This window comes from Cotesia glomerata, linkage group LG6 (assembly GCF_020080835.1).
Source record: "Cotesia glomerata isolate CgM1 linkage group LG6, MPM_Cglom_v2.3, whole genome shotgun sequence".
Lineage (NCBI taxonomy): Eukaryota > Metazoa > Arthropoda > Insecta > Hymenoptera > Braconidae > Cotesia > Cotesia glomerata.
This window is the reverse complement of record NC_058163.1, coordinates 1,500,987-1,519,214: the sequence shown is the minus strand read 5'-3', so window position 1 is coordinate 1,519,214 and position 18,228 is coordinate 1,500,987. Positions and strand designations below refer to the sequence as shown.

Genomic DNA, 18,228 nt, shown 5'->3' with positions numbered 1-18,228 from the left:
AACTGGGCCTATAACCTGCTAACAAATTTTAAAAATACGTCTTGAACACTTTTATAACATCTAAACTTGGCCCATAACCTATAAAAAGTTATAAACTACTCAGAAATTGAGCCTATAAACTGTGAAAAAATTAAAAACTGGACCCATAACCTGTTGAAAAGTTGGAAAATGAGCCTTCAACCTTCAAAAAATCAACAAAAATGGTTTTTAACCTGCTAAGAAATTCTATTAATAGGCCCTGAACACTTTTAAAACCTCTAAACTGGGCCCATGACCTATAAAAAGTCAAAAACTAATTTCAAAACTGAAAAAAATAGCAATTAAGCTTACAAGTTGTGAAAAATTATGAAACTGGGTCCATAACCTGTTGAAAAGTCAAAAACTGGGCCCATAACCTTAAGATCCACCAAAATAACAATCAAAAATATTGAACTTTCCCACAAACTAATAATTAAACTCTCCCAAAAACTCTTTAAAAAATTTTCCATGGGATTTAATAATAATTACTGTATTTTCGGGGTGAAAAAAGTTTTATAAAAGCATTAGCACCGGACATTGGAAAATAGTTTTTCGACTGCCAACACACATCAGTACATATGTATATATATATATGTGATCGGGTGAAAGGGTTATTATTACTAGCGCGCATGAACGCACACCGCGATGGGCCTTGGTGGTAAACCAAACGCGATTCTATTACACTTGACTGGGCGTGAAATTGCAAAGCTAGATACTACAGCTCACTCACACTCACACATGCTGCTAGACAGTGATGCTATGTTAGAGCTAGACTGAACTATTTGTATTTATCTACCTCTATATATATTTGTGATTGAAATCGCACATATGTACCAGAGAAAAAACTACGCCACGATTTTCTGTCAATTTTTTTACTCACAAAAAAAATGTCTCTTGTTTTTTAATTCGGTTTTATTTGCAGAAAGTTACGCTTGAGTACCCGATTAAATTGCTTAAATTACTCAATTGTTTATTGGATTAATAAATTAATTGTTCAATACTCACATTAACCTCCCACGCCTTCAATTTTCCAAAATTCTCTTCATAATTTCAATTCTTCTTTAATTCTCTGAAAACAATTAAGTTTCTAATTAATTTTTATCATAACTCGGCTTCTAATTATTCTAAAAATAATTTTAATGGCTTATTTTAAAGGTTTTTTTATCCTTAACAAAAATCATTCTTAAATTTTTCATAAATTTAATATTTTTTTTAATATAAGCATTTTTAATGCTTCTAAAGATTTGGAAAGCTGAAAGAGAATTTAACTTTAATTGAATAGAATTTAAATTTAAATTTATAATAGCTCGGTAAAGTATCGTTAGAACTATATAACAGTGGCATCCCGGAAAATACGGAGCAATTAGTCGAGTTCGTGAAATCCGTAACACAAAAGCATTCCTTTTAATTAATATTTGTTGGGTATTTTTAGATAAGATTTATTAGCTTACTTTTTTTAAAAACTATTTTTATTATTTCTTGGCTTCTAATTATTATAAAAATAATATGAAGGGCTTTTTTTTATTGAGAACAAAAAATTGTTCTTTGAAATTTTTGATAAATTTGATAGTTTTGGAGATATCGGAGCTTAAAGTCAAAAAAAACAATATTGAAATTTTCAATATCATTTTTGCGAGTTTAAGTAGATCCACGCGAAGTAAAATTTTTAAAACTTCCTGAAAATTTGTAAATTCAATCTACGTAGCCTAATTTATCACATGTTTGTTAAAATAGACTTGAAAAATAATTAGTCAAATTTTTATTGCATAAAATTGCTTTATTAAAGGCTAATTCATTAAAAATCATTAAAAAAAGAGATTTTCAAGAATAATCGACAAAATGGCGGCTGCAATTCCCGCGCCAGAAAATGGCGGCTAATACCAAGCGCGGCAAATTTAAAAATGATTTGTAAGATATTTATTTTAAAAAGTGACAAGGAGATCCACGCAAAAATTTTTAAAACTTCCTGAAAATTTGTAAATTTAATCTACGTAGCCTAATAATTAATAAAAAAAAATTAAAAAACAGGTTTCCGGGATATTTAATCAAATAATTAGGTTTGAAAATTGTAATTTTTACATGAATGGAGATTCCACCAGTATTTGGTTAAGAATTTAATGCAATTAACGATTTAAAAAAAATTTATTTTCATTGAATTTGATTGAAAAAATAATAAGCTAAAGATTAAAACAATAAAAAAAAAGTAGCTTACCGAACGTATTACGGAGATATTTTATATTTTTTATGAAAAATCACTCGGAACTTGCGTTCTTTAAAGTTGTGAGCGTGTGCGCGCGCGCGCGCGTGCGTGTGTGTGTGTGTGTGTGTGTGACTATGTGACTCGCTTATAACTTTTGAACGACTGAACCGATCGGAACGTACCAAACGGCGTTCTAAAGAGTTCCCTCAAACTTAGATTTCCTGAGAATTTGAACCGATTCGGACCGATAGATTTTGAGAAATTTTGAAAGATCTTAAAAAAAATAAGAAAAAAATCATTTTTGAATGTGGTTTTTTTTGGAATAATTTTTAAACGGCTTTATCGATCAACTTCAAAAACTAATCCGCCCTTAAGCTTGAAAAATCATGCCGATCGTCGCTAATCCGGTCAAAATCGGTTGATTCGTTCGAGAGATATCGTGAACGAAAGAAAACCGAAAAAAGTGTTTCTTTGACATAACTTCGTCATTTCTTTTCGGATCGTTTTTGATGATATAGAATAATTTCAGAGCTTAAAAAACCGCGTCGATCGCCGCCAAAAACGTGGAAATCGGTTGATTGGTTCGAGAGATATCCTCGATAAAATATTTGGAAACAAGTGTTTTTTTAACATAACTCCGACATTTTTTGGAATAACTTTTAAACAGCTGCACTGATCGATTTCAAAAACTAACCAGCTATTAGCATAAAAAAATTACGTCGATCGCCGTCAAGCCGGTCAAAACTGGTCAATTCGTTCAAGAAATATCATGAACGAAAGAAAACAAAAAAAAAGTGTTTTTTTGGAATAACTCCAAATTTGCTAGTTTTATCAATTCAAACTTGAAGATTCTTCATGAAACTAAAAAAATTGTGTTAAATATTGCCAATCACGTGAAAATCGGTTGATTTATTCAAAAGTTAGTGCGGTTTGAAAATTTAAAAAATATTGTTCTATGATACTTCTATCAGACTTTTGAGCTCGAAGACCTCAAAAACATCATTAGTGCAGTTTTATGCACCTAGGTATGGAATTAGCGGGAAGTTGCACGGATGGCCTTCAGGGTCTACCGTTTTTTTAATTTTTTTTTTAATAATAATAATAAATAATAAATTAATTGATACTCGGTGGCTAGCAAAGCAAAAGAAAGTCAAGAGGGTCGTGATCTCGATAGTCAACTGAGCAAGTAAGAAGAAAAAGTTGAAAAATACATAAATGGTGAAGTGAAGGATAAAGTTAGGGAGAGCAGACTATCGATAAGAGATAAGGGCGTGAATAAGGGACTCGAGAATAGAGTTATAGATAGGAGGTTAATAAATGTGAGGACAACTATGAGGTTGTAAGGGTCTAGGGGTTGAAGAAGTTGTCAACTGATGTAATGGGTGGTTCGTTTCGCCTTCGCTGCTCCGAGATTTCCTTTCTAAGGGTCTCATTAAACGCTAATTGGCAGAGGCTAATTAGTCAAGGGATAAGATCGCTTCTATTACCAACTTCTTTTTCTTATTCCAAGACCTTTTATTGAAAGTAACTTAAATAATTAACAATTATAATTACCCAAAATATTGTTAAGCTTTATTTTTGATTTTTGGCTTTGATATCTTGAAAACTATCGAATTTATCAAAAATTTCAAAGAACACTAATTTGTTCCCTCTCAAAAAAGCTTTTAAAAAAGCCCTTTATGTTTTTTTTTAGAATAATTAGAACCCAAGATTTTTTAAATTGAACAATTTAAAAAAATCCAAGTACCCTCCTAGTGTAAAGAATGTCTATAATAAATAATACGTAGAAATAATTTTTCTCCCCTCCGGGCGGAAAGCGTCAATTTTCCTCCCGCTGCGCTACATGAAAATGCCGCTTTCCGCCTCCGTCGAGGAGAAAAATAGTATTCTCACCACGGGCAGGAAATAAGAAAGCCTCAGATCACATGTTTGTCGACCTCGGCTTCGCCTCGGTCAACAATTACATGTAATCTGAGAAATTTCTTATTTTCCTGCCCTAGGTAAGAAATATACTATTGTTATCTTAAAATTAATTTTTAAAAATTAGTTACCAAGTCAAATACAAGACTTCATAAAAAATATAAAATATCTCCGTAACACTGTAAATCCAAGTGTTTTAACAAAACACACATAAAGTGTTTTGTTCCTATCTAGAAGCATTGTAGTCACTTTTAAAACACTTCCATGTGTTTTAATTTCCCATGTTAAATGCCCATTTGTAGTCACTTTTAAAACACTTCGATTTACAGTGAATACGTTCGGAAAGCTACTTTTTTTATTGTTTTAATCGAAAGCTTATTAATTTTTTAATCAAATTCAATGAAAATAAAATTGTTTTTAAATCGTTAATTGCATTAAATTCTTAACCGAATTCTGGTGGAATCTCGATTCATGTAAAAATTACAATATTCAAACCTAATTATTTAATTAAATATCCCGGAAACTTGTTTTTTAATTTTTTTATTAACTATTAGGCTACATTAGCTTAAATAGATTAAATTTACAAATTTTCAGGAAGTTTTAAAAATTTGACTAAGGTAAAAGCCTTAATTATTGACAGGGGTCTAAATATTTACACCCTAAATTATTTTTAAATATATTTAATCATCTGTAATAAAAATAACTATCATATAAATTTTTATTAAATTCTAATTAATTAAAAAATTGAAAAAAATTACTGCCTGTTAATATTAAATATTAATTATTAAAAAATAAAGTTAGCACCAGTTAAAACCAGCTTACAAGCATCTATTTTATTAACAACTTTGGTTAGAAAAGCATTTTTTTTAAATGCCGAGTTTAAATTAATTTATTCATCTAATAATATGATTTTTTTTTTTTTTAATTAACAATATATGAAAAATTTATAAAATAGAATAATCGAAATTAATTGTTTCCTTTATAATACTTAAATAATGGGTGTCAATAACTAGTTGATAATTTTTAAGTTGAATCTCATATTGACATCCATTCGACAGCGCTATCACGCCTTTTTTTTACTTTAACCTAAAAAATTAACTGTGAGAGTTTGAACTCTTCTGATTAAATAAATTATTTTTAAATTATATACGTAGATTGAATAAATTTTCAGGAATCAATTTTAACGTATCTCTAACCCTTGAGTTAGAATTTTAAAAAAACTAAAATATGCGTCTGGGCCGATAACCTGTTAGAGTAAAAATTCTAAGAATAAACTTTTAAATTTATTTTTACAATTGTTATTATTATTATTTCTGACTTCGATGATAAAAATATAAAAAGTATCTTTAAAAAAAAACCCCACATAAATTTTTTATTTCATTTATCTCAGTAGAAAACCAAACTTAAAATAAAAAACCACCCCAAGAAACATTTTCATCGTAATGCAAGTGTCTACAGCTAAGTGAGAAACTGGAATGAGAGCTAAAATGTGAGCGAGTAAACGAGACGGTGTGTATAAGAATGACGAGTGGAGGAAAAAAAAAAAAAATAAAATATTATGTTGAGATGAGGAAAGAGAAAAGATGTTGCAAGTACATTTTCTCTATCGCAATTTCATCTCCCTTTGTATACATGTAGAAATTTCCTTTGTTCGTTCATTCGAAAACTTTCCTAAGTGTCGTCTTTTACTCTACCTGGCACCTTGTTTCTCCCTTTTTTTTTTTTTTTATTTTATTTTATTTTGCTACTCTGCAACAGAAAATGTTTCCTCCGCCCTCATGTTTTTATTTATTTGTTTCTTTATTTATTTATACATTATATCACCTTAATTATTTTTTCGCGTGTTAACTGCAGATGATTTTTACCACCTGCACCACAGGTGACACTTTTTAACAGTGCAATAACGTGAGTAATAAACTACGGGTGTAATTGATTAATGAAAGTCATTATTTATGTCCGAATAATTTTTTCAATATTATTATTCTAAGTAAAATTGAAAAAAAAATTTTTTTTTAATATTTAAAATTTTTTCTTACACATTTGATCATTTATGATTATATGTAATCATATATGACCATATCGACTGTCTAATTGGCAATTTGTCTAACTTCTTATTTTTTAGAGGGTAATTTTTTAGCATTTTGATGTAGCGATAATCCAATTATAAATCATTGAAATGATTCAAAACCTAAATATCATATTTCTATTAGATATAAATGATATTAAACAATTTTTAAAAATAATAATAAATTTTTAACTAATTGTTTTTTTCATACAAATAGAAGATTCTCTAAAATGGAGTTAGACAATTTGCTAATTAGAACGTCGATAGTTTACAAATATAACCATTTGTGACGATATATGAAGAATATGTGACGGGTATGTGGTCATAAATGACTACCTGTGTCCATATGTAGTCATATATGACTAACTGTGGCCATATATGACCATATGTGACCGGTATCTGATCATATATGACTATTTATGACCATATATGACAATATGTAACGGTCATCTGATCACATAAAGTCACATATGATCATATGTGACAGGTATCAGATCATAAATGATTACCTGTGGCCATATATGGTCATATATGACCATATGTGATGGGCATCTGATCATATATGAGTACCTATGACTCTATATATGGACTATATATGGTCATATATAACCACAAGTGACCGGTATCTAAGCTTATAAGGTCACATATGACCATATGTGATGGGTATATAATCATATGTGGTCATATAAGTTCATATTTGATCATATTCAATATATGTGATCATGTTTAACCCACAAAATTCACATATGAAACACATGTGATCATATTTGAAGTATATGTGACCATATAAAATCATATCTGATCATATATGACTACATGTGACCATATATGGTCACATATGACATATGTGACGGATATCTGATCATATAAAATCATATTTAATATATGTGATCATATTTGAAGTATATATTGCCATATAAAATCATATATGACCATCTAAAAACCAAAACAATAAAATATTACAATATAAAAAACCTAAAATTTATACCCCAATAAAATATCGTACGAGACAAAGAGTTGAGTGTGAGCGAAAGCGCAACGTTTGTAGAGTACAACTCATAGTACGCTATCGTAGTACCGTAGTACCCCCAACCAAAGCTCTACACCATGTAATATCTTCCCCTGAATGGCTCCCTCTCCTTCTCTGCCCCACTTACGAGCCTTACTCCCCACCCCACTGCCCGAAACTGAGAAGCTCAATTTACGCGAAATCCTTCTAATTTTCACTCCCGCGACATTTTCCACTCCAACAACCCCCCCCACGTTACCCCTTCCAGGGCCTTCAGCACGCCCACAAGTCCCCACTATTGGTTTAAACACGCCCACTGAACGTCGCAAGCTCTATAAACCACGCCCAGGCGGCCATCTTGCGTTATATAAACAGTTGTAACGGTTCCGTACGTGTTAGACGCGTGTGTGGAGATGCGCTTGGACGTGTGGGTGCGTTACTCGTCTACTTAAGCTTTGAGAGTAGACAGTGGTTCAAATAGATAGCGGGCCAGACGGCGTATTATGCAACAGACGCCATTGGCGTCATCGTAGTCGCGTATTATATAGATATATTTTATATAGACCGGCGACTCCTTGTCAGATCCTTTGACACTCGTTCCAGGACTTTGTATATATATATATGTAATATGCTTGTACTACTCCTTGGGGGAAAGAGAAGAGGAAGGGCAGAAGAATATGCTACGTGAGTAACTCGATCCTGTATATACTGGAGTACTTTCTCTACTACGACGAGATGTAGGTTACGGTATTGATTTTTTTAGAACTTTTGGGTGATAAATTTTCAAAATTATTATTTGTCAAATTTTTAAAACTTACTGCGAATTTATAAATTCAATTCACGTAGCCTAATAATTAATAGAAAAATTAAAAAATAGGTTTTCGGGATATTTGATCAAATAATTAGATTTAAATCTATCACTTGTTTGTTACAAGTTAAATCGACTTAAAAAAGTAGTTATTCAAATTTTTATTGCATAAAATTGCTATCTAAAAAGCTAATTCATCAGAAATCATTAAAAAAAGAGATTTTCAATAAAATTCAACAAAATGGCGGCTGCAATTCCCGCGCCAGAAAATGGCGGCTAATACCAAACGCGGCAAATTTAAAAATGATTTGTAGGGTATTCATTTTAAAAAGTGATAAGGAAATCCACGCAAAAATTTTTAAAACTTCCTGAAAATTTGTAAATTCAATCTACGGCCTAATAATTAATAAAAAAATTAAAAAACAGGTTTCTGGGATATTTAATCAAATAATTAGGTTTGAATATTGTAATTTCTACATGAATAGAGATTCCATCAGTATTTGGTTAAGAATTTAATGCAATTAATGATTTTAAAAAAATTTCATTTTCATTGAATTTGATTGAAAAAATAATAAGCATTCGATTAAAACAACAAAAAAAGTAGCTTTTCGAACGTATTACGGAGATATTTTATATTTTTTATGAAAAATCACTCGGAACTTGCGTCTTTTAAAGTCTTGTATTTGACTTGGCAACACCGCTTGCGCAGTTACTCATGCGCATAAGTAACCGCGGTTTTTTAAATGCTAGAACATCTTAGTCATTTTAGTTAGACAGTAAATATAAATAAATTTGAAGGTTAGGGACACTCTTTTTGTGTTGTCAAGTGTATATCGGTAATTCAAAGTGCTATATTTTTTAGTCAATTAAATGTTAATAAGTATTTAATGAGTAAATTTTTCGGAAATTTCCTCAAAAATGTTATTAATTTTTAAAAATTAATTTTAAGATAACAAAATTATTTCTACGTATTATTCTTTTATAGAAATTCTTCACACTAGGAGAGTACTTGGATCTCTTCAAACTTTTGAAAACTCCGAATCATTTAACAGGTTATGGGCCCAGATGTGTATTTTAGTATTTTTAGAATTCTCGCTTAAAGATTGAAGGTACGTTAAAATTAAAGACTTTTTTGTAGGGAATTTGATTCTCTATAAAAAGCTCTCTTATCATTTTGTATCTTCAATATTTAAGCCGAAAATAATACTTTAAACTTTTAAAAGCTATGGATAAGTTCTACTACTTTACTTTTGGGTTCTAAATTCAAATTTTGGAAAAATAGAGGGAGATATTTTCAATATTTAAGCTAGAATTTTGAATTATAACCTCGAAACTTTGATAAACTTGTTTTTTATTTATTAATAATAATAATAATAATAATTAACTTTTATTATTATTATTATTATTATATAAATCTTTTGAAATATTCTTTCAATTATAAACTATTATTATTTATTGGATGTATAAATAGAGGTAGACAAGAGTTGAGTGTGGGTATTATTTATCTGGAGTGGACTATTTTCTTGGTACTTGACGAAGTAGCGAACTCAGTAAATCAGGAGCGAGTTCCGGCGCGCCTCAAACGATATCTTGGTACTTCCGGGCAAGTGGTATATAATATAGTGATGCTTGGACGTTCACTCTTCGTCATCTCCGTTTCCGGTCCTTTTGTCCGACCAACCGTGGATAGATACGTTTTCTCTCTTCCTTTTATGTTTTACTTTTTTATTGGTTTTTTATAAACATAAAGGCGGGCTTATGTAACTTTTAAACTTTACTATTTCCGTGGAAAATAAATATACTTTTTTTCATACATTTATATATTTATTTCAACTAAATAGGGGACCTAATTTTAAATTTTAGGAATAAAAACTTAACTATAATCATAAGATTTGAAAAATTTAACCAAGGCCCATAAATTCTAATTATATAGTAACTGGGTCCATAACCTGTTAGAAAATCAAAAACTAAGCCAAAAAATTGTATGTTACATAAAAAACATACAAGATAAAAGTCCCAATTATTGACAAGGGTCTAAATATTGACACTCTAAATTATTTTTAAATATATTCAATTATCTGTAATAAGAATAACTATCATATAAATTTTTATTAAATTTTAAGTAATTAAAAAATTGAAAAAAATTACTGTCAGTTAATATTAAATATTAATTATTAAAAGATAAAGTTAGTACCAGTTAAAACCAGCTTACGAGCGTTTATTTCTTAACAACTTTGGTTAGAAAAGCATTTTTTTTAGTTGACGAGTTTAAATTAATTTCTTCATCTAATTATATGATCTTTTTAACTTCCCGCTAAGAAAATCAAAGATTTTCAAAAATCGGGAAGTTATTGTTTTCACCCCGTTTTGCAAAAATCGAGTTTTCATCAGATCTCGACGTTTGAAGGTCACAGGAAGCTTTCCTGACTATCCCCGCGAGGTTGTCACTATGTCTGTATGTATGTGCGCGCGCGCGCGCGCGCGTGTGTGTGTGTGTGTGTGTGTGTGACTATGCGACTCGCTTATAACTTTTGAACGACTGAACCGATCGAAACGTACTAAACGGCGTTCTAAAGAGTTCCCTCAAACTTAGATTTCCTGAGAATTTGAACCGATTCAGACCGATAGATTTCGAGAAATTTTGAAAAATCTCAAAAAAAAATAAGAAAAAAATCATTTTTGAAAGTGGTTTTTTTGGGATATCTTTTAAACGGCTCTATCGATCAACTTCAAAAACTAATCCGCACTTAAGCTTGAATAACCACGCCGATCGTCGCTAATCCGGTCAAAGTCGGTTGATTCGTTCGAGAGATATCTGAGGAAGGCTTCGTGACGTTGTCAAAATTATTTGGCAACGCAGGTAAGCTCAAAGATTCGGGGACTAGATTAGACAGACGAACGAACGAGACTCTTGTAAGGGGGGATAAGTGTTATGGCTCAAACAGGTCTTACGGCTGTACCTCCCCGCATGGGCCCCGCTGGTAACTGGTCGGGTTGTCATTATATTACCGATTAGGCTAACGCAGTCGTTGAAAGGGTAGATACAGTTAACTGAGTACGAGGACAGATTGACATTAAATTCAACTCAATTCACATCTGTCCTATGATAGCGTAAATGCTTGAGGGCAGGGTTTTTCCTTGCCAGCAAACTTGGCTGTGTATTTCCTATGTGAGGGTAGGATAGATATACGTGCGTGTATAGCTCTTTTGAGCCCAGGAAACGGCCTCTTCGGAGGTAGGCAAAAGCCTCGCCATATATTCTTCTTCGAGAGATATCGTGAACGAAAGAAAACCAAAAAAGTGTTTTTTTGACATAACTTCGTAATTTCTTCTCGGATCGTTTTTGATGATATAAAATAATTTCAGAGCTTAAAAAACGCGTCGGTCGCCGCCAAAAACGTGGAAATCGGTTGATTGGTTCGAGAGATATCCTCGATAAGATATTTGGAAACAAGTGTTTTTTTAACATAACTCCGACATTTTTTGGAATAACTTTTAAACGGATGCACTGATCAATTTCAAAAACTAATCAGCTATTAGCATGAAAAAGTTACGTCGATCGCCGTCAAGACGGTCAAAATTGCTCAATTCGTTCAAGAAATATCATGAACGAAAGAAAACCAAAAAAGTGTTTTTTTGGAATCACTCCAAATTTCCTAGTTTTATCAATTCAAACTTGGATTCTTCATGAAACTAAAAAAATTGCGTCAAATACTGCCAACCGCGTGAAAATTGATTGATTCATTTAAAAGTTAGTGAGGTTTGAAAATTTAAAAAATATTGTTCTATGAAACTTTTATCAGACTTTTGAGCTCAAAGAGCTCAAAATAACACAAAAATTGTATTTTTGAGCTCGAAGAGCTCAAAAACGTCATTAGTGCAGTTTTATGCACCTAGGTATGGAATTAGCGGGAAGTTGCACGGATGGCCTTCAGGGTCTACCGTTTTTCTAATTTTTTTTTTTTTAATTAACAATATATGAAAAACTTATAAAATTGAATAATCGAAATTAATTGTATGCTTTATAATATTTAAATAATGGGTGTCAATAACTAGTTGATAATTTTTAAGTTGAATTTCATATTGACAGCCAGTCGACAGCGCTATCACGCTTTTTTTTTTTACTTTAACCTTAAAAATTAACTGTAAGAGTTTGAACTCTTCTGATTAAATAAATTATTTTTAAATTAATTTTTATATTTTTAATAGTAATTAATCATTTATGGAAATTATTATTAATAAACTTTAATTACTTAATAATAAGTTTGGATAAATAAGAATAAGCTGATGATTCTAGGCATGCTTAGTATAGGTGTCAATAATTGGGGCTAAGGCATGTCAATAATTAGATCAATCAGTTTTTTAACCTGTCAATAATTGGTGTATCCGGATACTCTATGTAATTATTTAAAATTAATTAGTAAATATCAGTGATTATGATTTTAAAAAAAGAAATTGATTGGTAAAAACATTACTTGAGACATTACCACAAACAAAATTCAACGATATTGATATTTGATTGCTTAAAAAAAATCAAATCATAACTTTGTCTCTTATAGTGTCAATAATTGGGGCTTTTATCTTGTTTAACTAAGAAAATAAGTGTTAAGTTATGCAACAATTCATAATTAAGCTTAATGAAATTCACTAGCTGAAGCTCAAGTTAGATCAACTGCGCTACTACATAATTTCTATTCACTGGTCTTTATCTTCTGGATGTATAGGTTATAACGTGGATGCTTCCATCGCATCATCATTCACCCCAAACTCCTCTCCAAGGAATCTGTTCTATTCATTCATCCTTGGTCTCCCTCTTTCCCAGAACAGTTTCAGGATTATAAGAGAAGATGTAAGGAAGAGTAGATAAAGTAACAGTATCTCGCGATTCAGGATCTCGGATCTTGATAGAGAATGGAGGATAGAATAGTTTTAGTTTAGTTTAACTAATAGAGAGTATAGTAGGGAGTTGAGAGTTGAGATAGTCTAGTGTATTATATACATATACACAGACATTTGCTCCACTCAAGAGACTAGACTCTGCACACTACTCCCTCTACGACTCGAGAGTTGAGAGCTCAGATAAAGAGAAAGTCAAGTTACTCGTGCTTAAGCTTGTGCTTATAGTTGTGCTTTGGATCTTTTATAAAGAGCCGCTGAGATCTCGAATACTCTCTTTACTATATAATTTTCGAAAAGCTATTCCATAACTTAACTTTGTGTTGCTTAGAGCTTGTTAAACATTTTATAGATAAGAGATATTTAATCATAATCGTTTACTTAACTTTAAACTAAATTTTTGATCATTAAAAGTCTAGTTTTTTTATTTAACAATAGGTTTTAGGCCCAGGCTGTAAATTTCAACTAGTTTCGAGCCTTTTTTGCATCTAATAGGTCCATTTTATAGTTTTCAAAAGGTTATGGACCCAGAATTTTGTATTTTAAGAGCTACAGGTCCAATTTTTTGTCTTCTAGAGGTTATGGGCCCATTTTTTAGTCTTTGAATCTATTTTTTACCTTTTTCAAAAGGTTATGGGCCCGGTTTTAATTTTAACTAGTTTTGAGTCTTTGTTTTCATCTAATAAGTCCATTTTAGAGTTTTCAAGAGTTTATAGGCTGAGTTTTTAGTCTCTAAGCTATATTTTACTTTTTTCAAACGGTTACGGGCCCGGAAATTGAATTTAAACTGGTTTCGAGCCTTATTTTTCATCTAGTAAGTCCATATTATAGTTTTTAAAAAGTCATGCTTTTGGAAGTTATGGGCCCAGTTTTTAGTCCCTTAAGCTGTGTTTTACCGTTTTCAAAAGGTTATGGGCCCAGATTTTTAGTTTAAACTAGTTTCGGGCCTTTGTTTTCATCTAGTAGGTCTATTTTATAGTTTTCAAAAGATTATGAGCCCAGATTTTTAATTTAAACTAGTTTCGGGCCTTTTTTCAACTAATAGATCCATATTGTAGTTTTTAAAAGGTTATGGGCCTAGTTTTTAGTCTCTGAAGTTGTGGTTTACCTTTTTCAAAAAGTAACGGGCCCAAATTCTTGTATTTTAACAGCTAAAGGTCTAATTTTTTGTCTTCTAGAGGTTATGGGCCCAGTTTTTAGTCTCTTAAGCTGTATTTTACTTTTTTCAAACGGTTATGGGCCCGGAAATTAATTTTCAACTGGTTTTGAGCCTTATTTTTCATCTAGTAGGTCCATATTATAGTTTTTAAAAGGTTATGGGCCCAGTTTCTTATATTTTAACAAGTACAGGTCCTATTTTTTGTCTTTTAAAAGTTATGGGCCCAGTTTTTAGACTCTTAAACTGTGTTTTACCTTTTTTCAAAAGGTTATGAGCCCAGATTTTTAATTTAAACTAATTTCGGGTTTTTTTTTCATCTAATAGGTCCATATTATAGTTTTTAAGAGGTAATAGGCCTAGTTTTTAGTCTCTGAAGTTGTGTTTTACTTTTTTTAAAAGGTTATGGGCCCAAATTTTTGTATTTTAACAGCTAAAGGTCCAATTTTTTGTCTTTTAGAGGTTATGGGCCCAGTTTTTAGTCACTAAAGCTATATTTTACTTTTTTCAAAAGGTTATGGGCCCAGACTTATATCATCTGGTCATATAATATTAAATGTGAATTAAATATGATTGTATATGATGATCTAAAACCAAAAAAGTCACTTGCTCACAAAAAATAAAGTTTTATCAAAAACAAAAAAAAATTTTACGACCAACAAGGAAGGAAGAGCCCGTAAACGATAAGAGTTTTTTGTAGTAAAATTTCACGGAGTAAAATAGGAGATTAGAGAGCAGAGACGCGATATGGAAAGCATTAGAGTGACATAGATTGGTCGGTCGCGTCGGATAACGTATACAGAAAGGTAAGACGGTTAAAAAAGTTCCTGGATACTCCAGTATTCCTGGTTCTAGTAAAGCTTACTACTCGCGGACTCACTTGTACTACAGCTGAAAGCTCCTTACAAAGCCCTCGGAAATGCGATCTTGCTAAAAGCCCAGCTCAACCAACCCCGTACTCCCTAAGTGTACCCAGCTTCTCTATTTTCCTTAAAAATCCTCCCTTTTATGCCATTCGCAACTCTTCGAAGAACCTTTTATCATCTTTATATTTATGGAAACTAAATCGGCTTGTAATTTTTTTTGACGTGACCCCACAATAGCATCCTACATTTTTCCGAACTCGGGATTTAAAGAGCTTTGAAACGAGTACCCACACGATATGTTACTCTTGGAGGTGACGCGCTGGATATGACCTGGACAATTCCAGGTTTTTGGACCTTCTGGAGCAGGGGGTCATGTGGGTACTCATTTTAAAGCTCCTGAGCTCTAGAAGTCATTAAATTGAGTGAAACTAGCAACCGTGCAGTCACTATGTGACTGCTGTGACTTGTTAACTATAAATAAATAAAATTTTGCTTTATTAAATAACTTTTGTTAAATTGCTCTGTATTTTCTTAACTATTGAGGTATTTAAAGATATAAGCTCATCCTGATGTTACTGTCATCAAGAGCTTTCATTTGAGTACCCACATGCATTTTTGATATATTTTTCATATATACATATATATATATAATATATAAATATATAAAATATATGAAAAATTGATGTGGGTATTCAAATGAAAGGTCTTGATCAATGTAACATCAGGATGAGCTTATTTTTTAAAAAATGTCAATAGTTCACAAGATACAAGGTCATTTCTTAATTATTGTAATTTTTTAAGATATAAACTCATTTCAAATTTAACCATAAAAACCCATTTTATCATATAAATACACTGGCCACAGAATTTTGCTTATTCTCTTAATTATATAGATGATTGTAGGACAAGGTGAAGATTTGAATAATGTTTTTTTCTGATTGCAGTTAAAAGCCCGAGCAGTAACCGCCTGGAGACACAGTGGGGATCATGGAAGTGAACTTTCCGTTTTTTGTTGGTGAGAATGGTGAACCGTGAGCCAAAAATCGATAATAATATTTTTGGTGAGCGGTTAGATGACTTTTTAAATTAAATTTTTTTAATTACTCGACGTATAAATAAATATATATATTATATATATGATATACTCTGTCCTTGAAAAAAAGTAAATAATAAAATAAAATAAAAAAGGCTTTAATATTAATTATGCATCGATAAAACTCAGAATCTGAGAGAATAACAATAATAATTATTATAATTACAATAATAGTAATGGATTCATACAATATAAATTACGAAAATTAAAAATGTGGAACAAAAAAAGTCGGATGATAATAATAATAATAGTGATGAAAAATAATATCATCGTGAAAATATGGATTATCGTTGCACGCGTGCGCACTTATTTAATTTTTTCGGCACGCTATAAGTATTTTTAATTTGTACATACGTATTTTAATAATTATAATTTTGATAGTAATGATAGTAATAATTGATTTTTTAAGAAAATTTTGGATTTTTGAGATTTAAAAATTTTAATTATTAATTATATGTGAAATATGTGATCATATATGTCAGGTATGTGATCATATGTGAAGTTTATGATCAGATATAAATCATATGAAATATATATGATCATATGTGGTCATATATGAAACACGTGTTATCATATATGTAATTTATATGACCATATATGATACATATGTGAAGTATGTGATCAAATATGATATACATGTGATCACATATAACATATATGTGAGGTATATGGTCATATATGATTCATATGTGAAGTATGTGGTCATATATGACACACATATAAAGTATGTGATCATATATGTCATATATGAAGTGTATGATCATATATGTGAAGTATGTGATCATATCTGATCATATAAATAAAGTGTGTTATCATATATGTAAATTATGTGGAGTTAGTGGTCATATATGATGCATATATGACACTTATAAAGTTTTTGATCATATATGAAACATATTTGAAGTATATAATTATATCTGATCATATATATGAAATATGTGATCATCAGGGCCAGGACTTTCGCAGTTGTTTAAATGAGCATTTATATGTTCAACCTCAAATTTGAATAAAGAAAAAATTTCCTGGCCCTAGTGATCATATATGACACATATGTAAATTATGTAATTATATCTGATCACATATGTGATGCATTTCATCATAAATGACATATGATCATGATCATATATATGAAGTATATGATCATATCTGATGACATATAAGAAGTGTGTGATCATATATGTAAATTATGTAATTATATGTGATCACATTTGTGACGTATTTGATCATATATGACATAGATGATCATATATAAAGTATATAATCGTATCTGATCATATATATGAAGTATATGATCATATCTGATGACATATAAGAAGTGTGTGATCATATATGTAAATTATGTAATTATATGTGATCACATTTGTGACGTATTTGATCATATATGACATAGATGATCATATATAAAGTAAATTATCGTATCTGATCATATATATGATCTATGTGATCATATATGTAAATTATGTGATCACATTTGTGACGTATTCGATCATATATGACATAGATGATCATATATAAAGTAGATGATCATATCTGATCATATATATGAAGTATGTGATCAGGCCTGATCACATATATGAAAAAATATATGATCACATCTGATCACATATATAAAGTATGTTATCATATATGACACATATGTGAAGTATGTGATCATATATGACATATGTGATCAGATATGATTCATATATAATAAAAATAATCATATATTATTCAAAATTATCAATAAATTATGATTATAAGCCCAGTTTTTAATTTAATCATTAATTTTTTTTGTTTGTTTTTTTTTAAATTGATTTAACATCGTCAAGAATCGATTCCGAGTCTTCGCGTTTAAAATTATAATAATTCTCAAAGCTAATTTTTATTAATTATTACTATTATTATTATCATTATTATTAATAACTAAAACTATTTGATAAAAATATTGACTATTAATCATAGGATGTATGTAAATAATAATAATTATGCATGATAAAAACAAAACTATAAATATAGAAATTTTCTGTATATATTATACATTGACAATTGTATCGTAAATTAAAATAATAATTTCTATTATTATTACAATAATTGTATCAAATAATGTGCACTTTAAAAAAAAAAACTACTTATTAAGTAACATTGATAAATAAATGATAAGGAACGATAAAATTAATTTATTCATTTTTTTTAACTATTTATTTATTTTATTTAATAT

General features: G+C 30.2%; 1 protein-coding gene across 1 annotated transcript in view; it reads left to right on the top strand.

The window, feature by feature from the left end:
- LOC123267620 (lateral signaling target protein 2 homolog) overlaps positions 1–17,160 on the top strand; it is a 39,422-nt gene extending 22,262 nt beyond the window's left edge. Inside the window, exon 5 of the mRNA XM_044732342.1 lies at positions 15,883–17,160. Within this exon, the coding sequence (XP_044588277.1) occupies positions 15,883–15,957 (75 nt within the window). The 3' untranslated portion in view covers positions 15,958–17,160. The remainder of the gene's footprint in view (positions 1–15,882) is intronic.
- Positions 17,161–18,228: the final 1,068 nt, after the last annotated feature.